This window comes from Arachis hypogaea, chromosome 2 (genome assembly GCF_003086295.3).
Source record: "Arachis hypogaea cultivar Tifrunner chromosome 2, arahy.Tifrunner.gnm2.J5K5, whole genome shotgun sequence".
Taxonomy (NCBI): domain Eukaryota; kingdom Viridiplantae; phylum Streptophyta; class Magnoliopsida; order Fabales; family Fabaceae; genus Arachis; species Arachis hypogaea.
The window spans coordinates 3,729,302-3,756,160 of NC_092037.1; the positions used below are offsets into that span (position 1 = coordinate 3,729,302).

At 31.8% G+C, this 26,859-nt stretch overlaps 2 protein-coding genes and 1 long non-coding RNA gene across 7 annotated transcripts in view; 2 read left to right on the forward strand and 1 right to left on the reverse strand.

Moving 5' to 3' along the window:
- The first annotated feature begins 7,560 nt into the window (after positions 1–7,560).
- Positions 7,561–13,160, forward strand: LOC112733652 (mediator of RNA polymerase II transcription subunit 19a). Of its 4 annotated transcripts, none has more exons than XM_072213399.1 (9): positions 7,561–7,767; positions 7,982–8,118; positions 10,035–10,101; positions 10,312–10,601; positions 10,895–11,140; positions 11,347–11,406; positions 11,497–11,645; positions 12,205–12,267; positions 12,912–13,160. In XM_072213399.1, the coding sequence occupies exons 3-7, from the start codon at positions 10,071–10,073 to the stop codon at positions 11,545–11,547; spliced, it is 678 nt and encodes a 225-aa protein (XP_072069500.1). In that variant the 5' UTR covers positions 7,561–7,767; positions 7,982–8,118; positions 10,035–10,070; the 3' UTR covers positions 11,548–11,645; positions 12,205–12,267; positions 12,912–13,160. The 4 variants fall into 4 exon arrangements, with proteins under 4 accessions (XP_072069500.1, XP_072069502.1, XP_072069499.1 ...); XM_072213401.1 differs by having other exon boundaries at positions 12,926–13,160; XM_072213398.1 differs by lacking the exon at positions 12,912–13,160 and adding an exon at positions 12,346–12,785.
- A 1,657-nt stretch (positions 13,161–14,817) lies between these two features.
- LOC140172928 (replication protein A 70 kDa DNA-binding subunit B-like) lies at positions 14,818–18,075 on the forward strand. Of its 2 annotated transcripts, XM_025782692.3 has the most exons (10): positions 15,010–15,561; positions 15,650–15,920; positions 16,001–16,100; positions 16,195–16,319; positions 16,412–16,496; positions 16,566–16,713; positions 16,803–17,084; positions 17,172–17,357; positions 17,460–17,540; positions 17,640–18,075. In XM_025782692.3, the coding sequence occupies exons 1-10, from the start codon at positions 15,412–15,414 to the stop codon at positions 17,805–17,807; spliced, it is 1,596 nt and encodes a 531-aa protein (XP_025638477.3). In that variant the 5' UTR covers positions 15,010–15,411; the 3' UTR covers positions 17,808–18,075. The 2 variants fall into 2 exon arrangements, with proteins under 2 accessions (XP_072069504.1, XP_025638477.3); XM_072213403.1 differs by lacking the exons at positions 16,195–16,319; positions 16,412–16,496 and having other exon boundaries at positions 14,818–15,561.
- The window catches only part of LOC114924899 (uncharacterized), a 29,390-nt gene continuing 19,076 nt past the window's right edge, over positions 16,546–26,859 (reverse strand). Inside the window, exons 4-9 of the long non-coding RNA XR_011870412.1 lie at positions 21,118–21,166; positions 20,842–21,008; positions 20,498–20,662; positions 17,193–17,334; positions 16,929–17,074; positions 16,546–16,670 (exon numbers count right to left, since the gene is read on the reverse strand). This is a non-coding gene — a long non-coding RNA (uncharacterized lncRNA). The remainder of the gene's footprint in view (positions 16,671–16,928; positions 17,075–17,192; positions 17,335–20,497; positions 20,663–20,841; positions 21,009–21,117; positions 21,167–26,859) is intronic.

Here is a 26,859-nt window from a genome sequence, read left to right on the forward strand (position 1 = left end):
AAAATGACATTAACAAAATCACAAAAAACTTAGTTAGCACTTAACACGCCATAATGGCACTTAGGTGCATAGTAACTACATCAGGTCCAACATAGAACTAACAACAAACTGAAAACCCAAGATTCTGAGGTCATTTCTTATCATTTGCATATTGCTTTGATGGTGGTGGTCCAGATGGCTTTTTCTTCTTCTTCAAGGATGGGGTGGGCATGAAGCATGTGAACCTGCTCTGTGTGGCTGGGCTTGCTGCTACCACGGTTTTCTTAGTCATAGTTGGTGGCCTAAATGGAGCTGAAGGTTGTGCTTAAAGAGTGGGCCTAACTAATGGACCTTGTAGTATTGACCCAGACACACTACATGGTCCTGCATCACTGGTTGGTGAGGGTAGAATCTGAGATTTAGACCCAACAGCATGCCTGACAACCCTAGGTTGAGCAGGGGATGGTGGTGCAACTGCAGTATTTTGTGTGGAAGTGGGAGGTGTTGTTGAGGTTGCTGTCAGTCCTCTTCAAGTGGTGCTGCCTCTTCCTCTTGGCAGAACTGGGTTGCCCTTTACAGCAGTAGATCTGTCTCTCCTTATTGGTGTTAGTGTTGTTGGCCTTGTTGCCATTGGAGGTGTTGGTTCTGAGCTGGTTGCTGGCCTCACCAAGGCGGGTGCTGCTGGTGTAGTGGCTACATTAGGGGGTGCAGCAGTTGTTGTAGTAGACACATCATTGACAGTGTTCTATATCAATAGGGTCTTTAGTTAAAAAAAAAGCTTTCACAATTCCAGGTCCAACATTTTGGAAATAATAAGGTAGGCTAAATTACAATTGTTTACCTCATCAGGCTGACTTCCTGGGTGGTTTTGAGTGAGGTCTTCCTCATCTGCAACATGTGTAGCATGTGCAGCCTCCATGGTCTCCTCCAAGTTAGCTTCTTGCTCTCTAACTTCTTCCTCATCAATGTCTTCTTCTTCAGCTGCTGTTCCAGTTGGTCTCTCAAGGCAAGTTCTACTATTATGTCCAGCCTTGCAGAGAGACAGTGAATAAAGTAAATCAGCATTCATCAAATTCAGAAATAGTTCAATGATATTATGTAAGTAGATAGTAATTAATGATTTTGTTTGACTGACTCTCTTGCAGGTTTGACATGCTATCTAGCCATATCTTCTCTTGGCATTGTATTGGCTCCCAGAACTTTGCTCAGTGCTGTCCTTTTTCCTCTTCTTTAAAGGTCTACCAATAGGCCTCTTGTATGGAGGAGGCAGACAAGGCAACCCTTCATGATGCTCCTAATACTCTTGACTTGGTATGCTGTTAATGTGAAACTGGTAAGTTCTGTTGTATGCCTCAATGGTGAGCTTGTGATGGACATAGTCTTCAGACTTCTCATTCTTTCTCTGGATTGCTGCAATCCCATGACAGCATGGTAGTCCAGTCAGCTGCCATTTTCTGCATGAAAATGTTCTTTCTCGTGTATTCACTCTCACTCTATGTTGCCACTTTCTGACTTCAAATTCGTTGTGCTTATCATCACCACACCATGGTGCTTCCCAGTAATTAGCTTGTCTTTTCTCCTTCTCTAATCTACTGACTTGTATAGGGGCTATTTGTCCAGTGTAAGCCATCAGTGCGTCCTTGTGAGTTGCCATCATCTTCATGATATAGAACCTGAGCTTCTCAAGGATTGTCAAGATGCTTTTCCCCCGTAGACCCACAATTGTTGAATTAAATTATTCACAATTATTGTTTGTCATACTATCTACCTTTGGCCACTCTGAAAACCTTGATCTCGACCACTGTTCTTGCTCAAATTTGTCCAAATACTCTCATGCTTGTTTATTGATCCGTTTCACATTAGCCATTGCATCATTGAACTCTTGATCAGTAGTTGCTTTTGCACATTGCCGGAATGCTCCCTTAAGTTCCTTATCCTTCCATTTCTTGTTCAGGTTTCTCTACATATGCATACAACAAAATCTATGCTTGACACCCGGCATCACGTTCTGTAATGCTGGTATCAATCCTTGCATTGAACGGTAGCCTCAGTAATTAGCATTAATTAATGCAGTAACTCAAAGAAGAATATAAAAATACAAGTGAGTGGTTAGAGTGCATATCACCTTCTGCTGGTCGGACATAAAAACCCAGGCATTCTCATTATAGTTCCCTATGTCAGTATGTAACTCCTCAAGAAAGAATCTCCAATTTTCCCGAGTTTATGCATCCACAACCCCGTATGCAATTGGAAAAAGCTGGTTGTTCGTGTCTTAACCAACGGCTGTTAGTAATTGCCCTCCAAAGTAACCTTTTAGAAAGGTCCCATCCAACACTATAAAGGGTCTACACCCTGCTTTAAATCCATTCTTGCAAACAACCAAACAAATGTACAAATTCCTAAACCTAGGCAACCCTTCTGGCTGTGGAGTAGTCCCCATGTTGGCTCTTAACCCATGATTAGCCTTCATGATTTCGTTCAGATAGTCTCTAAGCCTTAGGTATTGATCCTTCTCCGTTCCTTCAATAATATCTTTGGCCTTGTCCATAGCCCTATGCATCATCCTCTCATTAACCGAAATATCATACTCCACTTTAAACTACTCCTATGCCTTCCTCTGTAACATGTTGGGATGGATCCTGAGCTTCAGCACCAGCTCCTCAGCAACCCAAGCACATGTGACTGACTTACTCTTGTTACTTCTCGGACACGTATGTTTGTCCACAAATGTCTTAATCTGAAACAAGGCTGGATAGTTGGTCCTGCCACAGTAACACAACCAAGGGCAGTCGGGGTCATAGTAAATCACCATGCACCTCTTCTTCTCATTCCTAAGATAGAATACCTGTCTGCCAATTTGTATGTTGTACTTCTGCACTACTGCTTTAAAGTGATCCATGGTCTCGAACTCCATGTTCAACTCCAGAGTAATTTTTCGAAATGGTGTGCTCGGGATATGTTGATGAAATACAGGTTCCTCTTTATCATCAGATCCAAGAGGGCTATACAGTTCGTCAGAATCGTATTAATACATCTCAGATTCATTGTCTCCATTTTCTCTGTTTGGATTAGGCACCTCTATCCTTGGTGCTTCATCATCCTTTCCAGGTACAATTCTCTGCACAGATGGTTGAGGCCGTGGATGATTTCTCCTTCTATTTGTCCTCTCATTTGTTTGTGTAACATTATCTACTAAAACATTAGTTGAGATATGTGAGCCATGATGCAATGCTTATTCAAATATGCTATAACAAAACAGAAACAATAATTTTACCTGCTGCATTTTCTGTGACTGGTTCCTCTGGCCTCAACTCATCCACAACTAGTTCTCCAGTATTATCACCTTCATTGGCAACATTAGCATCATCATCATTGGTCTCATTTGTGGATTCATTTACTGTTTCAGCTTCTCGAGGATCACCCTCGGATTGTTCAGATTCAGCAGCTCTTCTTTCTTGGGATAAACCACTTGGTGGTGGTCATGGATGCCTCTTTCTCACCTTCTTAACAACATTTTCTGAAGCTGCATCTTCTTCAGTGTCTTTATCCCCATTCCCATCATTCACATCTTCATTCATAAACCACCCTCACATTTGTTCGACTCGTTAATATCAACAGTCTTCTCAATCACAACTTCATTCAAAGTCTCGTTCACAACAACAATCAAAGCCTTATTTAACTCATTAACCTTACCAGTGGCCTCATTCACAACTTTAGTTTCTCTTTCATCACCAGGTGGATTGACCTCAACCACACTCTCACTGCTACCATCAGACACCACATCCTCATCAAGGATTTTAGGGTTGATATCAATGGGGTGATCAAAATAGAGATGGACAGTGTTGTCATTCTTCATCGCACTCTCACACATCTTCATCACTTCAGCATCCGTCCTAAGCACTTTAAAACTCTTACCCAAGTCGAAACCAGGTTCTAGCCAATACGCTTCATTATATCCAGGGTAACCCAAGTCTAAAAATAACCCCTCAACAAAAAATAAATTGCATGTCTCCATATTCACCCTGTGTATCTCAGTAACTAAACCCCCTTCGTATATCACATTATCGTCTCTACCCTTTTTCAGGCAACCCATGTGATGATACATAAACGTAGTCCATCTAAGAAATAATAGAGAAAAGATACAATAAATAAATAAGATGTCACAAGCACAAAAAATAAACCACAATAATGGCCACTACTTAAACAAAGAGAATAAAGCAGAACCTACCTCTTCGTAGGGTTGCTCCTAGCGAAGAATGGAGAGGTGCTGATGCCACTTGAAAACCCTTACACTTGATTCGACAATGTCTCTCGCCTCGTCTCGTTCTTTTTCGTGCCAAGCTTCCAGAGCAACGTCTCTCCCTCTCTACGTGACCTTTCAGTTTTACTATCTAAGACACACTAAGTCACAGTAACTCAGTAACTAGTAACAGCAGTTGCTAATTAAGTTTTAGGGCAAAATTAAATTGGGGGCAAAAATAAAATTGAATTAGGTTAATTTTCAGGTAGGCTAATGATATTTTTAATTACAAATTTCAACTCAAATAAAACTTTTCTTGTCAGCAAAAATCGGTGTCCACGTAAGCATCGTACTCACTGGAGCTATGGTCCGACAAGCACGAGGACACGCTTGACAAATTTTTAAAACATTCAGGTACCATTTTGTCAATAACAATAGTCAAGTACCAAAATGTCAGCGTTTGAATTTTTCGGGTACTGATTTGGTCATTATCTCTATAAAATAACAAGATTAATGTATTATTAGTTTTAAAAAGATATTATAATGCCAAATAACAAAATTCTATTTGTTAGTATTAATATGCATTTTTTGAGAAAAAGTGAGAGTCAAGCAAATTAAAAATGTATAATAACAAAATTAAAATTGCACATAATTAGATTATTGAAGTTGAGTATAAATTATAAAAGACTCGTTTCTTTTACACAAGTGTAAAAAGGTTTGATCCTTATTTTAAGTACAAAAAAGTTTTAATATTCCAAAGAGATGTACTTTTTTTAAGTGAGATATTATATTTATTTGGTTTACTTTGAATAATCATAAAATAAAATTTGAACATTGAGATTTATATCATATATTCATATTATATATATAACCATTATAAAAGGAATGTTAAAAAACAAATCCAATTCCTTTTTATCGATCTCTATACATATATGAGCCTAATTCTTAGAAAAATACTTCACTTTGAGATCTAATACGATTTAGAATTTTATCGCGTTAAAAGATCAGTTAAGTAAAGAAAAAAAAGGGATAAAAGTTTGAGTGTTAAATATTTAAATTTTTTTTATGAATAGGAAAAAACTTAATTTTATAACTAGTTGTTTATTTTTTAAATATACATATAGTTGTTTTAATTGGGGTTTTGGGTTTATACTCTAAAGCAACCTTCCCTTGTGTCACAACAAATAAGAAATATTTGCATCTCCCCTTCCCCAACATCACTTTTCCTAATATAGCTTTTACCTACAACACATACAAGAGTGCATTTTAGGGTTGTTAGACCCTTGCAAGTTACAACAAACATGACCTCTATTCTTTTATATATGTCCACTACTACTACTATTTTCTATTGTTATGCATGGATGTGACAAGCCAAATTCTCCGAACCGTCTTATTTGAAATCTTAAAACACAACTTAGGTTGTACTATCTTTATTAGTTAGATAAAAATATGTAGTCACTATCTCATTGAATAGCAACAATTTTTTCTCAAATATGAATTTTGTAATGCACTACATACAAGTCCTTGTAGAAAAGGGGAATAATCTCTTGAAAAGAAAGACCAATAAAAGATATTATTTTCAATCCAATGATCATATATAGCTATATATATATTATCATCAAAATGTAGGAGATTATAATAATAAGCAAGCAAGCACCTAAAAGTTCTGACTATTGAGAAACTCCTAATAATACCCTACCATGCATGTGTCTCCAATCCTCCATTGGATTCTAAAGCTTCTAAAGGATTAACCAAATTAAATAAAAAAAAAGTTATGAAGATGCGCTCGAAAACTATGGCTATTATAATTAATAATGACTTATGTTAACATGTAAAGTATATTGTAAATATATAGTTTCATTTAACAGAGAATTGTTGTAACAAAATCTACTAATATATCTTCTTCTTGGTTACTTAGTTTTCCTGAGTAATTTTTAATAGCATTCTTTTTAAAAGTAAAAAAAAAAAAAAGCAACACAGTTAATATATGCTAACATACATTGAATAGGAATTTAATCAATTTATCTATTAAAATATTGAATTGATTGAATTAAAGATACTAAAGTATTATTTATTTAACCAATATACATGTTTTGTTTATTTAATTTGTTTGTTGATTTGTTATAGGATTAATGAGCTAATTGTTAGTTTAATTAATATATTATGATTAGTAATTCATGTATAATTTTACTAGCATGTTTGTCTTTTTAATTTAGAAATTTATATACTATGATTTTGTACAAGTACAATTTATCTATGTCAAAAGTTAGAATTTTTTATTTAACTGAAAAATATTCTTATTTTTAAACTTCCTCATCAAATAAATAAAGAATAAGAAACAATATTTTAAAATACAATGAAGCTCCCAAACAAAACAATCCCTTAATAATACTTCACTATATAAGCAAATTCTAAATATATTCTCTACATGTAAAATAATACTTCTCAAACTCAAATCCTTCAATGGATAACTACAAAATTGGATGTAAATTATCAAATAATCATCTTAATTTATCTTGATAATTTGTATGTTTGGGCGCCATTATTTTATTAAAAAAAGATATTTTTCAATGAAAAAATATCCTTTTTTTTATTTTTTAACGTGTTTGGCAAATTTCTAATAGTAAAAGTAAAAGCACTAGTAAAATCAAAAAAAGATATTCTTTGAGAAGCTATAATTTATATCTTTTTTTAAAAGATCTTTTTTCCTTAGAAAAAAGATTTTTTCATGTAATAAATAAATAAAAAAGTACTTTTATATTGTTATACCCAAACATAATTGATAGATAAAAAGACATTTTTACATGAGATATCCAAACATAAAATTACTTTTACTTTTCTATAAAATCTTTAAAAAAAGATAACTCGAAAAAAGATATTTTCTTAAAAGCTCACCTAAGCAAGTCCAATAACAATCTTATTCCGTTAAAATATATTATTTGTAAATTTTTTAATATATATCAAGCTAAATTATTATTATTATTATTATTATTATTATTATTATTCTAATAATAATAATAATAATAATAATAATAATAATAATAATAATAATAATAATAATAATAATAATAATAATAATAATAAGGAGGAAGACTCATCTTATATAAATCTCATATCTTATCTTCTAATATTCTTTAAAAATATATTAACTTGAGACAGAATTAGAATACATACACTGCATATTTTTTTCCAAAATAATCACACTTACCCTTTTGGCCGTTGCTTACAAAATTGACCTTTGAAGTTTGATCCAATAGCATCACTTGGAAAAGGGCAAAAACGAAAATTTAGCAGAAGTTTAGGGCTAAACATAAATAAATCACAAAGTGGCAACTGGCATCGAGAAAACTTGGGAACAAAAAGACGCAATTTTTTTCATCTATAAGACCCTTCTCAGAGAGAGAAAAAGAGAGAGAAAGAGAGGAGAAAAGGAGAAACACCATACACAAACAAGAAAAACAAAAATAAAAAAAAATTAAAAAGAGGAGTTTGTTTGAGAACTGAACCACGCACCCTCCCCTCCAAAGATCTTAACTTTCTATGCTTCTGTAAGCACCCTTAATCTTCTCCGTCTTCTTCTTACACTTTCTGGATCTGCAATTTCGATAATTTCGTTCTCTTACACAAGCTCTCTAATGGGTCAATACCAAAAACCAATTTTTGCACTTTGTTTCAATGAAGTTTCCCTGTTTCTTCAAAATTTCAAGTACCCTTTTTGCGGATTTTGGCTTGTTCAGCTGAAAAGTTTTGAAATTTGTGCAGTTTCTAAGGGAATATTTGGTGGGGTGTGGTCGAAAAGTTTGAAGAAGCTTCTCGATTGGCGTGGCTTTGGTTCCTTTGGGTTCGAAAAGGGGAATTCGGAACTTGCTCGAGGGCGCTGAAAATTTTTCACTGTTGAGGTTAGTTTATTGTTCTTCTCCCTTTAGGTTTCCCAAGTGTTAGGAATTTAGATAGTTTCATGGGGGTATAAGTATGCCATGTTTATGGAGTTCCCATGAAGAAGGTTTAGTGTGGTGGAGATTTTAGGAATTAAGAATTATGCTTTATGGCACTTTTTTGAAAAAAAAATTTTTGAACGTTACGTTTGAATATTTGTGAAAGTATTCTTGAAGGTGAGAACCGAGATTGGATTATAATTAGGAAGCAATTGTGCCCTAAAGCCATTCAAATTAGTGGAAACTGTTTGATATTAGGTGCTCCAAAAAATTCATATAGTTTTGTATGTTAGTTTTTGTGTGTGTAAGGTGGTGGTTTTTTACTTTTTCTCCTCTTCTTTTTTTTTTCCTTAAGAGTTGGAACGTTTATCTTTTCCAAAGTTGACCAACTCAAATCAGGAGTTTATCCAAGCTGAAATTTTTAAGTAAAAAAAAAAAAATCAATTGGAGGTGGGGTAAGCAAAATATAAATAAATGTGATGCAACTTAAATCATTTAACTTAATTGAAGCAGCAAATCATCCTAATACTAATGCTACAAAGTTTAAACGTTTTTAGTTACAAATGCTTTGGTTCTTCTCCTTTTCACAATTGAATTCTACAAAGTCAACTACATTAGCAAGAGTATCCATGTGCATGCTTATCTGAAGTTTTGTATTTGGTGATGTAAATTCTGGTTTCTTTCTTACATAGAACTGTTTGTTTTCAGTTATGGTAGTGTCTTAACATGAATTCTTTGTCTAGTACCATTGTTTTTGTTGTTTGAATATATTATACCAACTTAACAGTGATAAAGCCATTATATCAACTGTATTGATTTGGAATTTGGAATTTAGTTCGGGGTGCAATTTTGGATTCTATAGTGATTTTATGGCATCCAGAGTTTGAAGAAAAATATGATTTTCTGAAGTATGTGAATATGAAGAAAAGAAATACCATGGATGCATGGTTCTACTCTCAGCTTAGTGGCTGTGGGCATAAAATATGTATTTTTGTTAATTCGTTGTATACTCTTACTTTAGGGTTTGGTGACTCATGTCAAATGATGTTTTGTTAGCATGCTAGGGCTTCTTATGGATTTGTGATTTAGGTTAAATGTTTTGTTGGAATACTAGGGCTGCTTAAATATCTTGGAAGCCTTGTTTAAAGCTTTACTTTCTCATTAATATTATTGCGCTGGAGTGAAGTTTCTTATTAGACTTATAATGGAATGGAAGTGCTTTTTTTGATTAGTTTCATTTAGGAGTGGGTAAATTGAGGAGGAGTTATTTGTACACGTTTGATTTGTCTGTATGTGTGGAGATATGGTATTATCTATTTCATTGTGTCCTGAAGAGTTTCTTACAGAAAAGCTCAATTTGGGGTTTTGTGTCTTGCGCGTGTGCTTAGCACTTAGCAGAAGCCATTATTGCTTCTTTGGTGTGCTGGTCATGCATACCGATAACTCGGTAGTGAGTGCATATTGCTGAGTTATTTTGCTTCTAAAGAAAATGAGATCTTACAAACTGGATAATTGTTTTGAGACTACATGGTGTGATAAATTGGCAGTTCAATTGGCCGTTTATGGCTATTTAAAGAAAAAGAAAAAGACAAACTTTGGACACAAGGGAGGAAAGAAAAGTGAGTATGTAATGACCACTTAGGTTGCAAATGCAAAATTGCACTAAGGAGATCTGGTCCACGGATAGATGGGTGGCTTTGTTTAACTCTTAGCCTTTGTCTTTTCCATTTTTGTTGCATGTTGACACATAGAATTACTTGCCATGCGACATTATGAACACCATTTACATTACGCATAATCTACATTCTCTTGGTATTTTGTAATAGGAAAACAATTGATATTGATGGATAACGAACTGCTTGTTATATTATAAATTGCAGCTGATAATGTTCCAACGATTCAGGAAGGATTGACACATGGATTCTGAAGTCAAAAGGTTTGGAGGAGGTAAAAGTTTTCCATAATAATGTTTTTCTTTCACTACCCGTTACGCATTTGTGGATGAGGAAAAATCTCAAACACTGAATTCTACTATGTACGACCGTATTTCTTACTTTCTATGTACCTACACACATGCTCACTCACCGAGTTTTCCTATGTTTTTGTTTTCTTCACTGCTTTCTTCTCAAGGACTTATTGTGTAATTTGAACTGATAGGACCGAGGGAGTTGACAGGAGCTGTAGATCTTATTAGTTATTTCAAACTACAACCCCACTATGACTATTTCTGCAAGCGGCCCCTTCCCGTGTCAGTTGCAGACACACACTATCTTCACAACATTGTGGGAGACACAGAAGTAAGAAAAGGAGATGGGATGCAATTAGATCAACTTATTCAGAACACTTCTAACTTCAGAGAGACAAATGCTCGGTTACAGCCTTTCAACCTAGATATTCTCAAAGAAGCTTTTCAACTAAGGGAAACAACTCCTGTTGATCTTCCCACAGTAAGATGTTTTGTTTGATTTCATTCTTACATAGGGTGCACTTGTTTCTACTTTTAAAAAATCCGATTTAACAACTTGATTTTCTATATAGTTGAAAAGCTTAAAAGCTGATTATATTAAGTTCTGACTATTTTATAAAGTTTATACAAATATGTTAAAAGTTATTTATACAAACGCCCCCTAATTTGCCATTCTTGGTTAAAATGAACTATCTTGGTGTCAGAAACAATATAGTATGATGACGTCTCCATTTAAGTTTTCGACTCAAGTATTTTTTTTTAATATCCTCATAGGCGGAGAAAGGGATTCCAACTATCCCAGGGAAGTCGAAAAGCGAGCACAAAGACAAAGAGAAGAAGCATAAAAAACACAAAGACAGGGATAGGGATAAGGACAAGGATAAGGAGCATAAGAAGCACAAACATCGTCACAAAGATAAAGACCGAAGCAAAGACAAGGAGAAGGACAAGGACAAAAAGAAAGATAAAAGTGGGCATCGTGATTCAAGTGCTGACCATTCAAAGAAACACCATGAAAAGGTTGGTAAATTTTAGTTTCTGGTGTGGCAGCATCTAACATTGTTAATTTTCGAATTAAAGAACCACTTATCTAGAGGACCTATTCAATAAATTGGCTTCATGAACTTGAAATTTTCACTTCTCTTCTGTTGATGTTGTTAATCATTTGTTGCTTATGAATACTATTTAAAAATGTTAATCGCTTTCTTTAACTTTATGATTCACAGAAAAGGAAGCATGATGGAGATGATGATGTTAATGATGTTCACAAACACAAAAAAAGCAAGGTAATAAACGAAAAATCTATGCATTCTTTGTAATTCATGAAATCTTATATCTAATGAAGTTCTCTTTTCAATTTCTTTATTTTGTTGCAGCATAAGAGCTCAAAAATCGATGAATTGGGGGCGATAAAAGTCGCAGGCTAAAATGTTTACATACTGTAGTTCGCGTTGTTTCTCATTTGGTTGTTGTCGTTTGTTAAAGTCTGGTGGCATCTTCACTTGAAATTAACAGATTTCGTAAGGTACTTTATTAACGTTCCAATATATTATTCTTTTATCTGCCATTACATGCTTCATACTGTTTATAAGCAGTTGATCATAAATTCCTTTTATTTGCCAAATTTTCATCATGTGTCATATTGTTAAAGAAAGAAAAAAGAAAAAAAAAAATTCTACTTTCTGTATAATGAATCCAACCCTTGTTACTGTGGATTTGATAGTTGGTTTAATTATACCACAATGGCACAATTCGCTATAGTTTTACTCAATTTTCATTTAGGTCTCTATAGTTGGAAATTTTTTTAATCAGGTCCATATATTGAATAAAATTGTGTTTTCAAGTCCTTGAAACAGCCTAATGTTACAAAAAGTTTTGAACTTTTTTTATAATTTAATAGATTTAATAAAAAATGTTACAACAATAAATTGCTTTAGGAACTTCGTTACAAATTTTTAAACCTTTTTTTATTAGAATTTGGCAGTAATACTAATAACTGTTATGGTAGTGGTTATTCTTTGTGCAACTATGAAAGTTATGAAAATTCTTTTATTTATTTATATTGTGTGAAATTTTTTTTGCAGACTAGGTAGTGTTCTGACTAAGATTGAAAGGTGAATTCACCCCATGAAGGGAAAAGGAAGCAGGTAAAAAATTTGCTGGAGACAAAAAAAACTTTCTTTTTCTTTTTTGTATAATAACATTTACCTTCATATAATTTCCAGTAATTTGCAGAACTTTGGTCTTCCTTTTCCTCAGTTTTTTGGTGCTCTGGATCGATATATCAACATTATGGATAATTTTTCTTTAATTTTTTCTTAAAAAAAACCTTAGTTTACAAATCAATTAAAAGTTTGAGCTAGAGCCACTACATGTGTAGAAGTAGTATAATTGAAAAATGGCTATGGATGGGAGAATGTGTAAATTGACTACTTTGACCCCCAAATCATGTATCCAATACTAACATCATCATCATCATCATCACCAACCCCCAAATGTGTGGCTTAGGCCTCAAGGATCCCCCCAAAAAAAAATTCACTTTTGTAGTTTTGTGTATAATATTCATAGGTATGGTTTACACTTGAAAAATCAATGTACATAAGATTCATCTCTATTTTGGATGAGATGAGATGGCCTCTAACTAATGGTTAATTTCTAGTTTTAACTCGTTTTTTTTCCATGGATTTAGGCTGTGTTTGGTAGGGATCTCTTTGGTTAGTGTCTTGTATTTCTGTCTTGAGACAGGTACCAAATGTGGCCTTAAGGTTTTGTTTGGATTAACTAATTGTAGGTGGAATTTGATAGGGGAATGAATGACATGGAATGGAATACATAATGGAATACCAAAGACCCTTTTTCTTTTCATTTTGTTTTATTTATTTTTTGGGAACATGAATGTGTTACTTGTGTTCAAAAGTTGAGTTTCTCCCTCAGGACCAACTCTGTTTTCTCTGTTTTACAATATAGTACTCTCTTTGTTAGTAATTTTTATGGAAATATTTGAGATATAAATAAAACAAATAAAGTTTTAAGGGCATCATTAGTATTTACTTAAAAGTTTAGAACTTATGAAACACGGATACTTTGTTGACTTGTTGAGTTGTATACTTGTATATACACTTCTTCGAACACGATATTTCTTTGACATTTGTTTAATATGCGTCTGTTTGACTGTGTTTTAATATAAAGAAAAGTAAATACTTTTTGGAATATACTTGACACATTGTAATATAATTATGTCTAATCTTATTTTTTACCAATATTCTTGTTATAATGTTTGGTTAGTGTTAAGGGTCAAAAACTTTGGTTGGTTACACAACTATTAAAATCAAACTTTTCAAAAGGCCCTAATTGAAAAATAAAAATAAATATACTACATAACATAAGTTATTTTTTAGTAATTTCTTATACATTAATAGAAAAATAATAAAAAGCTAGTTAACCAAGTGGAAACCCGTGAGAGAAGAGTGCACATATAGTTTATGTAAGCATTCAATTAAGGCCAATTTGGTTAAAATTCTACATGGGTTAAATATTATATTATGGTAATGGTTTGACCAAATTTCAACTTTTTTTAAGAGAAGTTGAAAAAATTAATTTTTAAAAATAATAGGTTCAAGCCTTTTTTCTGTTAGTTCTAACATTTGGGTTCATTATAGCTAATGTTTGGAGTTTTTATTCATAATATAATATCCGGTGAAGGTTTATGTTAATTGCATGAGTTATTGAGGCAGTGGGTTGTTGCATGTACGAGGTGGGATTTAAATCCGTAACATTTTTTTAGTGGACGAATGAGCTGACTCGACTAGGTTGTTGTACAAGGGTTGTTGCATGTACGAGGTGGGATTTAAATCCGTAACATTTTTTTAGTGGACGAATGAGCTGACTCGACTAGGTTGTTGCATGTACGAGGTGGGATTTAAATCCGTAACATTTTTTTAGTGGACGAATGAGCTGACTCGACTGGATTGTTGCTCTAACACTTTTTTAGTGGACGAATGAGTTGACTCGACTAACCAAGTTGGTTGATAGATTTTGAATCTTATTAGTAGTATATGGGCTCATTCTGGTGAGGCCCACCAGAAGCCCAAATAACAAAACCTCATTAATTGACCCATTAATGTATGTTCTGTTGTCATCCAAAAAACAAAATTGAGTTTGTAACTTCTATCCAAGTTATGCAACTTGCAAGCCTATGCTTAATTTGAATCAAGACCAAAAAAGTAAAATAAAATGCTCAAATGGTGTAAATTTAATGTCTATTTTCTAATTGATGCGTGAAAAAAGTTAAATATAAAAAATTCATCAAAACCTAAGATAACAAAACTAATTTGATTTGTGTTATATGCTCTTTTCGGTTTGTATAAGTGTATAACTAACTTTTTTTTTTGGGTGTACAAACCTAACGGTTTGATGCTACATTCATAAAAATAGTGTGCTATATAGATACATTATCCAAAGATACAAAGATCCCAAAAATAAAGAAGAAAACAACAATTATGGTGAACTGAAAAAATTAATAAGAAATTAAAAATGAAATTACCCTAAGCTTTATGCGGCATTTTGTCCAAATGATCTTTCTTAGTGATGTCAAAATCGTATTACTTCACTTTATTGGTTTTGGGAATATGATGATTTCATTAACGAGAAGCATGGCTTTGAAAATTTTAATAAATGCTTAGCAAAGTTCAATATTTCTTTTTTTTTTTTTGTAAGTAGAAACTTTGTATAGAAAAATCAAAATTTTATGCATTTAATTTCAGAAAATATTTTAAAATTTTATTTTGTTTAGTAAAAAATTTATACATTAATATTTTTACCGAGTTTTTTAAAGGCTTTTATTATCAAAATCCTTTAATATATAAAGGCATGACTGGGAAAGTCCCAAAGCTATAAAAAGCACCGCAACAAAATATATTTAGGCTTAGGGCATCATCTATTAAAATAGAAATCTTGAGTAGTTTGATCATTGAGGCTATCCAAGTGTCAAAATTTTAAGTTCCTTATTACTGTTCATGTCATGCATGTATGTATGTTAATGATATTAATAACTTTTCATGATGGTTATCACACCTAATCTATAAACCTATTATTTTTTTTACATATTCCTTTTTGGAGGGAAATTATGGGGGAATTTCAAATAAAATTTTATGTAATTGTAGTTTGAATTTCGAATGCACCCGCCATGAAACTTCCTGTAATTTGGTTTCACTTATATATATACATACTCCTCTTTGTTGTTTATATAAGTACATATCAGATATATCTTGAGTAGAAATATATAATCTAACATGGGTGAAAGGTGTGACTTTCTTGAAGAAATCTCCACAAAAAGAGCAGATTGGATCATTAAGGTTTATGTTGTAAGGATGTGGTATGGTCCTCCACGCCCAAATAGTAGTGAAGCTGGTGCTTTAGAGATTGCATTGCACGACTTGAAGGTTTGTTTAAACCATATTAACTTCTAAATTATTATCCGGAATTTGTTCAAACTATCATATAACATTATTGTCATTTTATTGTTACCAGGGCAGCAGGATACACTGCACGATTCCAAAATCAGTGGTGCGACTGTTCCGGCCCATTCTGTCGGAGGGGCAGCTATATAGTATTTCTTCTTTTATAGTCCAAAAGAACAATATGTGGATGAAGTGCAGCTCGCTTCAGTATAGGATCACCTTATTACAAAGAAGCATGGTTGTTCATATCCCTCAACCGCTCTTTACGTTTCAGCCATTTACATTTAGGAGTATTGCGTCTATCCTGCAAGAAGAAAGGCTTGATCAGAATTTTCTTTTTGGTAATGGTTTAATCCAGACTCTGTTTAATGTTTTTTTTTATGATTTATCCATTAACATAAAGCATCTTTTTGCATTATAGATGTGCTAGCAGAGGTTATAGGGAAGGAGGACCCAAAGGATTTGGTTACCAAGCAAGGGCAGGAAAGCAAGCGGTTAGGGCTGTTAGTGGAGGACCTTGAGTAAGTGTTGTGTATTTAAAGCCTTATGACAATCAGGTTGATGTACAACTCATTTAATTGTTATCAAACATGCTAACAACTTACAATATATCAGGAAGAATTCTATCAGTTGTACCCTATTTGGTTCACTGGTAGATTTGATCCAACCCTATTTAGATGGTGATAAGACTGAACCTCTCATAGTTGCATTCCAACTATTTAGAGCAAAGGAATGGAATGGTATGAATCTAAATACATAAATGATTTAAAATGTTAAATAAAGATGCTTTTTAGAATAATGCAGATATTTATTGTTTTTTGTTGATCTTCAGGGAAGATTAGTATTCAGAGTAGTTTTGACACATCTAACATCCACATAAATCCCAATATTAAAGAGGCCGAACTATTTAAAAAGAGGTATATATCTGTTAATAAGTTTGTAGTAATAAAATATCATGTAAATTTACTCAATCTTCTGTTATATAGTTTGGTGGACAGCACTCAAGGTGATAGTTGTTTTTCATCCCAGAGGATAAGTCATATGTCATCCAGTTCATATCGATCTGCTATTGATGAGCTCAGAAAAGGGATCTGCAAAGTTGAAACAATAGACAGTGTGTTGAATGCAAGTGATGTGAGCATATAAAAGAATCATATATCCTTTTGAATCTGGCTATACACCATTATTTATCATTTTAAGAACAGCAATTTTTTTTTGTTTAGGTTGGGTTTAAATGGATACTATGTACGATTGTTGACTTTGATGTCGGGAGGAATGATTGGTTCTTCATAGCTTGCAAGTATTGTCATAAAAAATGCAAAAAGATAGAGGAGAGATTTGAATGTGACCATTGCCGCAAGAAGGCCGTTCAGGTAGACTTGCGGTATAAGCTTCAAGCTTATGTTTCCGATGCAACTGGAAGTATGTGTGTAGTGTTGTGGGATACCGAAGCAAGCCAAATTGTAGGGTTGAGTGCAACCAAAGTCAGAGAAACCTACAGTCAGGTACAATGAACATATTGCAATTTGTTTATCATTAGTTCAAAAATAGCATTAACATCCTATTGATTATTTTAAGAATTCATAATGAAGGATGATTCTGATGATTCTTACCCGGAGGTGTTGAAGACGGCCTTGGACATGAAGTTGCTATTAAGGATTAATGTGAAAAGTAGTAATTTGAGTGGTAATGAAAATGTCTATAATGTCACAAAAGCTTGCCTTGATGAGCACCTTATCCATAAATACAGCCAGTCTGTAAATGAACAATCTACGAAGGTAAGGAAATTTGAAAATATCAACCCTTAGAATAAATTTATATAGTTTTACATACTATTTCTCTTAAAAAATCATGCAGAACCAGTCTATTGGATATTGCAGGGGTTGGATAATGTTACTAGCTTGGATTGTACTACTGATGTTGTTTATCTTGGTGATGATGAATCTGTCCAAGGTGGACAAGTAAGTTTTTTAGTGTATAGAAAAGGAATTTTCAATGATTAAAAAAGTATGATTAGAGTGTTAAGGATTATTAACTATTTAATTTGTTTTGATAATCAGGAATCTGTCAATGAGTCTAAGACAGTTACCAGCAGCAAGGGAAGAGCTAAAAGGATTGATGCAGGAATTATAGGAGTAGTTGCGAAAGACTTGGAAAGTATACCCGTAGGGCAGTTGTCAAGTACTAAGAAGCCAAGGTTGAGTATTAAGAAAGAAAAGACTCTCTAGACTGTGTACTAAATTAGAGAGCTAAAAAGACTAATACAGGAATTATAGGAGTAATTGTGAAAGACTTGGAGAGTATATCCATAGGGATGTTGTCAAGTACTAAGAAGTCAAAGACTTGGAGAGTATATCTCTAGACTTTGTAATGATGTTTATGTCTCTAGAAAGTGTGCTTTTAGAATTTCGTTTTCTAATTTGTATTGATGCTAATGACTTAATCTTTCCTGCATGGAGTAACCCATATCAATATAGTTGTTGATTATAAATTATCTATCTATATCCCAAACTTACAATTATCATATTATATAGTACAATATATATACAATATAATCTAGAAGGAACAGATTCAATAACAATTATACATAAGAGAAATCATTTACAAATTAGTAAAGGAACTCTTAGAATATAGTATATCAACTTTCACTATTCTTAAACATGGTTTAATTAATAATAATTTTTAGAGGATGGTCAAGGCATGCAACCAAATATATAGATTTTAAATATATATATATATATATAATAAATGTCTGCAAATATATCTGATTTTAATATTATATTTATTCAAATACAAAAAACTGTTGACAAAAGAGAATAAAAAATATATTAAAGGTTGGGTTAAATCATCCCTTCAAGCATAGGTAAACCTATGCTCATTCAATATTTGCTTATGCTATAAGAAAAAGATTTTCAATGAGGCATTGTATATTGTTTTGACAGTATACATTTAAAATAACAAGGAATTTGCTACATTGGAGTCTGTGAAACCAAACACAGTTTGAAATAGTAACCTTTAGATTATAAAGTAGTAACTATAAATACCCTATACAAGGATAATCATTAGATTATATGTATTCATATTACATCCCTTTTCCCCACATCAACATGGGCCAAAGTGCTACCTCAGCAGAAATGAACTTGGAACAAGTTTTTCCGGATGATATCTTGCTTGAAATTTTTAGGAGAAGCGAGCCAAAAACAGCAGTGAGATGCAGGGCGCTAGGTAAAGTATGGAATGAGATATTATCTGAATATAGTTTTATGAAAGAGAACACGTTTGCAACTAAGGGTAAGCACTTGAATCTGCTTCTTCAGGTTGGTTTAGCTGCTTGGGTTTATTCGTCAGATAACATAAGTATGATTGATTGTGTCAATGGAGCCGTCATACCATGTCAGCTGCCTATTGAGATTGATCAATCTGGGTGGTGGAGTGTTATTGGGTCTGAAAATGGGATGCTATGCCTGAGATATAGTATCAATGGTTTTAATTCTGAGGTGTTGGTTTGGAATCCCCTTCTCAAAAGTCTTCGGTGCTTGGAAGACCCTGCTGACAAACTACTCCGTCAAGCTGTGATCGGGTATGCATTTGGTTTCACTCCTAGAACTGATCAGTATTTCATTGTACATGTATCAAAGAGGCATATCAGAGATCGATTTCTTCACTGCAATGTATATGACTCGGCTTATGGGGAATGGAGACATGGTTATATTAAGGATCAAAGGCTGAAGAATTTGGGTGATAGTTCTGCCGTATACAGAGGCAAGGCTTTTTGGATCAACTGGGTGGGAAGGCAATCCAATATTGCCAGTGATATAGTTATCTTTGACGTGGTGACGTTCGAAATCCAAAAAATTAAGATAAGTCATTCTCCAAACCAGGATCGAAAGCTATATTTTCAATCTATCACTGTTTTTCAAGACAATTTGTGTTTAATGGGTTATGAAATATCCAGTATGGGATGGCACACTATTTTATCTAAGGTTGACATTGAAACCTTCAATATTGTTCCTTGGATAAACTTTATGGAGAATAGGCAAAGGAAAATTCATTGCAATCCCAGTTTTATTATTGGTGAAGATCTAATCAGAGTTCACGAAAGGATTAAAAGTTCAAAGAGGACAAATTTACCTCTTTCAGTAGAGGTCTCAGTATCCAAAGTCAATATGATTACTCACAAAAGGAATACCATTTACTATAGTTCATGGCCCTATGAGATGTGTCTTAAGTCTGCTACAATTGTATCCCAAGGGTTGCTTATTCCCTGAGGGTTCTGTGTTGTTAGTTGAAGTAGTATTATTAATATTTCTTTTATATTATTAGTTGGTTTATCAAGTGTTGTAATCATGTAATTGTAGCAGTTATTGATAAGTATATCAAGAAGTGTTTCCTAATGTGATTTTTATTCATATTCATAAGTAGTTGTTTCAATTATTGATAACTAATTGATGAAGTGTTATTACTATTTATAAAATCATTCAAAATATATATTTGATTTAATATGCTATTATGATTGATTTTAAAGAATTTTGATTTATTTACCAAGCCAATGTATTCATGAAATTATCTTTTAGTATTTGGGGTTTATGGATTTAGAATTTAGGATTTAGTAATTAGGGTTTAGGGTTAGGGTTAGGTTTAGATTTTAAGATTTTGGATTTAGGATTTATTATTGGATGTCTATATTATTTAGAAGCAGATAACTTTTTTGAAAAAGCAAGATTATTGAATATCAAAGACTTTTTAGACAAAAAAAAATTTAAGATAAAAAAAGAAATATCACTCAATAGCCATTCCAACCCATTATTCATTCCCACATAAAAAAAAATAAAAAAAACTCACTCAGAACACCAAAATACAATGCAGCTGTAGGTAGAATTAGCAATATCAGAAGCAACTACAAATCTAAATAGAGTACCTGTGAAGTGAAGCCTACTGCCCTCGGTACTCACTAACCCCAAACAATCATCAAATCAATCAATATAAATCCTACTGCATGTTCTGATAGAAGATCTTCACCCCTTTCATCATCAGATCGGAGAGAGAAGCTATTCATCGCCGCCATGCTCAGAACTGAGAGAAGCTGCAGCATGCAAACATAGAGCAGAAGTAGAAATCACTCAATAGCTATTCCAATCTATTCCAATCCATGTTCACTTCCACATCAAAAAAAAAATCACTGAGCATACCAAAACACGGTACAGTACAGAAGTAGGTAGAATTAGCAATATATTTTACCTACTATAAATCTAAATAGAGTACCTATAAAGTGAAGTCTGCTGCCCTCGGTAATCACTAACCCCAAACAATCATCAAATCAATCAATATAAATCCTACTGTATGTTCTGATAGAAGATCTTCACCCCTTTCATTATCAGAACGGAGAGAGAAGCTATTCATGGCCGCCATGCTAAGAACTAAAGAGAACGCTGCAGCAGGCAACTATAGAGTATAGGTCAAAATCATAGGGTTAAATCATATCCACTGTAGCCTTTGTGGATCCATGGAAGAGTTGTTGAGATACATGAAATTCAAAACCTGACAAGAAGAAGAATGCGAACACCATCCTGCCGTTTCCAAAAGACCCCTACAATTGAAATAAGAAGTGGAGTGAAAAGGGGTTTATAGGGTATGGGATAAGAAACACAAATAGTTGCATTAAGTGGAAAGGGGGTTTATAGGTGTGAAGCAAATTGGAAGGGCATAATGGGTGAGGGTTGCAGATAATCTTTTTATATTCCAATAAAGATATATCTATCACATCAATGTTTCTCTACTCATTCAAAATTAAAATAATAGAATCAAAATAAAAGAGAATAGTCAACATTTTATTAATTATTATTATTATTATTATTATTATTATTATTATTATTATTATTATTATTATTATTATTATTATTATATAGAGTTGAATTGTATTTTGAGATGACTTAAATTTCAATTAGAATTAAAATAAATTTTAGTTATTATAATGAATTAATAAAATTCTTGAATTGAATTGAATCTCAGTATTTAAAGTATCTATAAAATAAATTAAAATTGTATAACAGACAACTTCATATTTTATTAATTTAAATACATCTGAAAATTTTAGATTTTAAAGCCACTAATATTTATTAAGTTGAAGGAAAGGGAAAATAAGAAAATGAAGATACTTCTTAAAACCGAAGAATATAACGGCTAATGACTAAAAAGAAAACAAATATACTATTTTAAAAACAAAAGAGAATACTTAATATTATATCAATTATATATTATATATAAGTGAATTGAATTTTATGATGAATTAAAGGTTAACTAGAATTGAATTAAATTTTAGTTTTTAAAATGAGTTAATCAATTTTAGACCAAAAAAATTTTAACCTAAAAAAATGTAGAGGGGGAATAAAATAAATAATCTTTAGGTATAAAAGAAAAATTATTTAGAGACAAATTTGTACATACATTGTCATAGATTCTTTGACATTCGAATTTTAATTATTAAATTAATTAACATATTAATTTATAGTTAAAACTGTAAATAAACAAAACATTCTTACGCAATAAAAAAAAGTGGAGAAAACTAAAAATTGAAGAAAATACAAGAAAATCAATATATTATGCTTTTTCATTCCCACCATTTGACCTCCAGCATTTACATATCCATTAAGGCCCCTACAATTGAAATAAAAAGTGGAGTGAAAAAGGGTTTATAGGGTATGGTATGGGATAAGAAACACTAAAATAGGATAGCTGTAAAAAAAATTTTTATAAGCGTCAGACAAATTAGAAGGGCATAGGGAATGGATAAAAGTTGCAGATAATCTTTTTATATTCTAAGAGAGATTTATCTATCACATCCATGTTTCTCTACTCATTCAGAATTAAAATAATAGAATAAAATAAAAGAGAACAGTCAACATTTTATAAATTATTATTATTATTATTATTATTATTATTATTATTATTATATAGAATTGAATTGCATTTTTTGTGTACTTAAATTTCAATTAGAATTAAATTAAATTTTAGTAATTAAAATGAATTAATAAAATTCTAGATTTGAATTGAATTTCAGTGTTTAAAATATCTATAAAACAAATTAAAATTTTATAACAGATAACTTTATTTTTTATTAATATCTAAAAAATATCTAAAAATATAGAGGGGGTAAAATAATTACTCTTTAGGTATAAAAATAAAATTAATTGGAGATAAATATGTACACACATTGTCATAGATCTTTTTACACTCCAATTCTAATTATTAGATTAATTAACATATTAATTTACAATTGAACCTGTACAAAAACCAAATATTCTTACACCATAAAAAAAGTATAGATTGTTAATGTCTAAAATCTAAAGAAAATATAAAAAAATAATATATTATATTATACTTTTTCATTCCCACCATTTGACCTCCAACATTTACATATCCATTAAGGTAGAGTGTACTTTAATAACATATTCTCTTCACCACATGTAGGATTTTTTTAATTTCAGACACTAGAATTCTATATTTATATCGAGTATTGTTGTTAACAAACTCACATTAGAAGCTTGAAATACCATTTACAGTGATTTAGTGAAAATGAGTGATATCACACCCAATCATTCTTTTTTCCAGGATCAAAAGTTGCCTAACGAGTTGATGATGGATATATTTTTCAAGGCCGACCTGAAAACTCTGATGCAGTGTAGGGTTCTTAATAAGTTCTGGAATGAAATGCTCTCACCCTACAGTTTAATGAAAGAGCTTACATTTAAGAACATGGATAAATATACAAGTTTGTTTATCCATATGGAGCTTCCACCATGGGAAAATTCAACAATGAATATAACAAGCATTGATCCTATTGACGGTGCCGTGAGGTCATGCGAGCTACCATTCACCGTATCTAATATTGGTTGGTGGAATGTCATTGGTTCAGACTATGGCAATATTTGTATAAGGTACACTATCGGTGGCTTTTTATCTGAGTTGATTGTGTGGAATCCTTTGATGAAATGTGTCAGGTTTCTTTCTGATCCTGCTTCTAAACAATGCTGTCAAGCTATTTTTGGTTATGCATTTGGGTATATTCAAAATACTGATAATTATTTCGTTGTTTATGTTTCAAAGCGGCATTTTAATGATAAGTTTTTGCAATATCATGTCTTCAACTCATCACAAGGCTCTTGGATTAATGGTACAAGCAAGAACTTAAGGCTACATAGATTAGGATATCACAGTGTTTTCTATCAAGCAAAGGCATTTTGGATTAATTGGGTGGAAAGTACACAATATTCTGTTGCTAATTGTGTTGTCATGTTCGATATATATCTTTGCGAGTTTAAGAAAATAAAGATTCCAAGAAAAGCAATTAAAGACTTTCAATATCTTATTGTTTATGAGGATATTCTTTGCTTTGTATCTCATGAGAGTAGACCAGATGGAAATCGGGTCAACTTTTGGAAGGTAGATATCGAAGATGGTGGCTTTTTACATTGGAAGTGTATAACAGGGATAAGTAATGTTGGTATTATTACTAATCCTAGCCTAAAGGTTGGTGCTGAATTCCTAATGTTTAATGAAGATGACAGAAGCAATGATAATGATAATGTTGCAGCATCTTCTGGATTTTCTATCTCTAAGCTCAATATGCATACTAAAGGTAGCGAAACTTTTGTATACAGGACACGGGTACAAGATATGATGTTTAAGTCTGTTACTAAGGTTCTTCAAGGTTTGCTTAGGCCATGAAGGATGAAAGAATTGTACCACTTTATTGGTACAAGATAGTGTTATGCTTTAAGAAGTTCTGTAGGTTCTTATGTTTCAAATTTAAATTCCAGCTTTATGTTGACTTGCTTTATTATAATTATCTGATTATTATTAAGAGTTAAATTCCAGCTTCATGTTGACTTGCTTTATTATAACTATCTGATTATTATTAAGAGGATTAATTTATTTGATATAGTTATGTACATTATTCTTATCCTTTACTGTTATTTTTATTTTTTTTAACTCCACAATCTTCTAAAAGATATCATTTAATTAACAATTTTTTTGTGAACTTGAATTTATTAATAAGAGAAGGTTTATCATATATTCAGATTAATTCATAGGAACTATTTCAGAAGTCTGATTGTGTTTATTTGGTAATTGAAGCCAAACATAGATAAGAGACCCTATGAAATTGATGCCATTGAGGTGAATTTTTAAAGAAAGTAACAAGAATCACTAACCATTATCACTAAATATTTATATTATATGTTGTAAAGATTTTTAGATATGTCTCGGTTGTTATTATGTGAGGCATTAACAACTTTATGTGTACATAATTTAAAATGCTAAAATTACTATTTCTTCGTCCTTATTTTAAATTCATTTAAGAAATTAATGTATTCGAAATTTTGTACTTCTCAATTAAAAAAAAGAGGAATATTTAGTATCAATTAATCTTTAGACAAAAAAATATAAAAATATAGAAGTAGGTAAAATAAAGAATTTTGACCTAAAATAAATTCTGTAGAAAAATAAAATTTTGAACATTTTTGAACATTTTTTTCAAAACTTTATTTAAAATAAGAAATTTAAAAATTTTATAAATTACAAATCATGTTGATTCTTTTTTAGTAACAGAAGAAAATAGAAAAAATTGTCTAAAATGTAGAAATAGATTCTTACAAAGTATCTTAAGGTTAGATTTAGGGTTTACGATTTAGGATTATAGTGTTGGGTTGACCTTTTACAATTTGAAATTTAGGTTTGAGTTGTTTTGAAATTTAGGATTTAGGAGTTATAGATAATGATATCCAATTAATTTATTTAATAAAATTTAAAAATAAAATTCTAGAAGTAGATTAAAAAAAAGATGAATTGTTAAGTAAGAAAAAAAGCATCAAAGAAAGAAGTTGACTAAATTGATGAACTATTTTTTAAAAAACTTATTTAAATAAGTAATGAAAAATTTTATATAGTACAAATAATACCAAAAAAATCTTTTCTACGTGAAGATAATAGATACCGTGTTTACATATATATTAATTGATGTAAAAAATATATGCCAAATTAATAGAACCACATCCCATAAACGGTGAAATTGTTGGGATTGAGATGTATTTAAAGAAGGAAAAAAATTACTCACCATTATAATTTGAAATTGGTTATTAATAATAATTATATTTTCTAAAATAACTGTTTTGTAATCTTTTAAATTCAAGAAATTAATCTATTCCAATAATTATTTTGTTTAGATATATTAAGTAAATTTAAAAATAAAATGGATACCTATTTTTTTTAAAAAAAGTAATATTTCATATCAATTAACCTTTAGAGAAAATTTTTTCAAATAAATCTAAATATGTATTTATATAAAATAAAGAATTTATAGGTATAAAAAAATATTCATCAGAGAAAGAAGTTGTTTAAATTCATGGATAATTTGTTTAAAAACTTTTGTAAGTGGAGAGAATAGATAAATTAGTTAAATCTATATAAATTGATGTATAAAAAATGCTATTTTTCTAGAAGCCAATCCTGAATAAAAAATATCTGTTTTAAAATCTTAAAAAGTCCTTTAAAAAAATGGATGTAAAAAAATTCATATTAAAAATTTTAGTATAGTAACATACAATAAAGATTTATGAGTAAAAAGTAATATCCATTATTTAACCATAGTTGGATAACTACTATTGATCTACAGAGCACACCACAAGCTCCAATAATCACAAAAGAGATTTCATAGGTTGTACTCCTTAAACCTCATCATTTCCTTCTACCTCAAGTATAATATATTATTAGAAAGCTTTGTAGAAAAAATCACATTAGCCCTATAGCTCAGCTAAAAATATTTATTTAACAATTATCATAGACTCGGGCATACTTATATAAATTCACTAAATTTCTCCAACAGCAGCACATTATTTTTTGAATTATGAGGTGTGGTTCTATCACTTCGATATTCTGTTTTAGTGTAAAAATGTCCATTAACAATACACATCAAACTTCATCTACAAAGAAAGATTTGCCTGAAGATGTCCTAATGGAGATCTTGGTGAAGACCGAGCCAAAGACTGTTGCGAGGTGCAGATGTTTGAGCAAACAATGGTACCGCCAATTATCTTCCTATCAATTTGTGAAGAGAAATTTTTTTGCAACCAAAGGTAGGCATTTCAGCATTCTCTTAACATTTGGTTTTCCTCCGTGGGAAATCGGGCGTGATTGGCTTACAAGCATTCATGGAGAATCTCAAGCCACTACACCTATTAGGTTACCATTCAATACATCCGATTTTGGATGGTGGAGTGTCATTGG

Excerpts from the sequence above, each read along its gene's own strand:
- LOC140172928 (XM_025782692.3), top strand. The coding sequence starts at position 15,412 with ATGGGTGAAAGGTGTGACTTTCTTGAAGAAATCTCCACAAAAAGAGCA. Across the intron at positions 17,085-17,171 it reads TCAGAGAAACCTACAGTCAG|GATGATTCTGATGATTCTTA; the intron begins GTACAATGAACA and ends TTCATAATGAAG. Across the intron at positions 17,541-17,639 it reads AATCTGTCCAAGGTGGACAA|GAATCTGTCAATGAGTCTAA; the intron begins GTAAGTTTTTTA and ends TTTGATAATCAG.
- LOC112733652 (XM_072213399.1), top strand. The coding sequence starts at position 10,071 with ATGGATTCTGAAGTCAAAAGGTTTGGAGGAG. Across the intron at positions 10,102-10,311 it reads AGTCAAAAGGTTTGGAGGAG|GACCGAGGGAGTTGACAGGA; the intron begins GTAAAAGTTTTC and ends TTGAACTGATAG. Across the intron at positions 11,141-11,346 it reads CAAAGAAACACCATGAAAAG|AAAAGGAAGCATGATGGAGA; the intron begins GTTGGTAAATTT and ends TATGATTCACAG.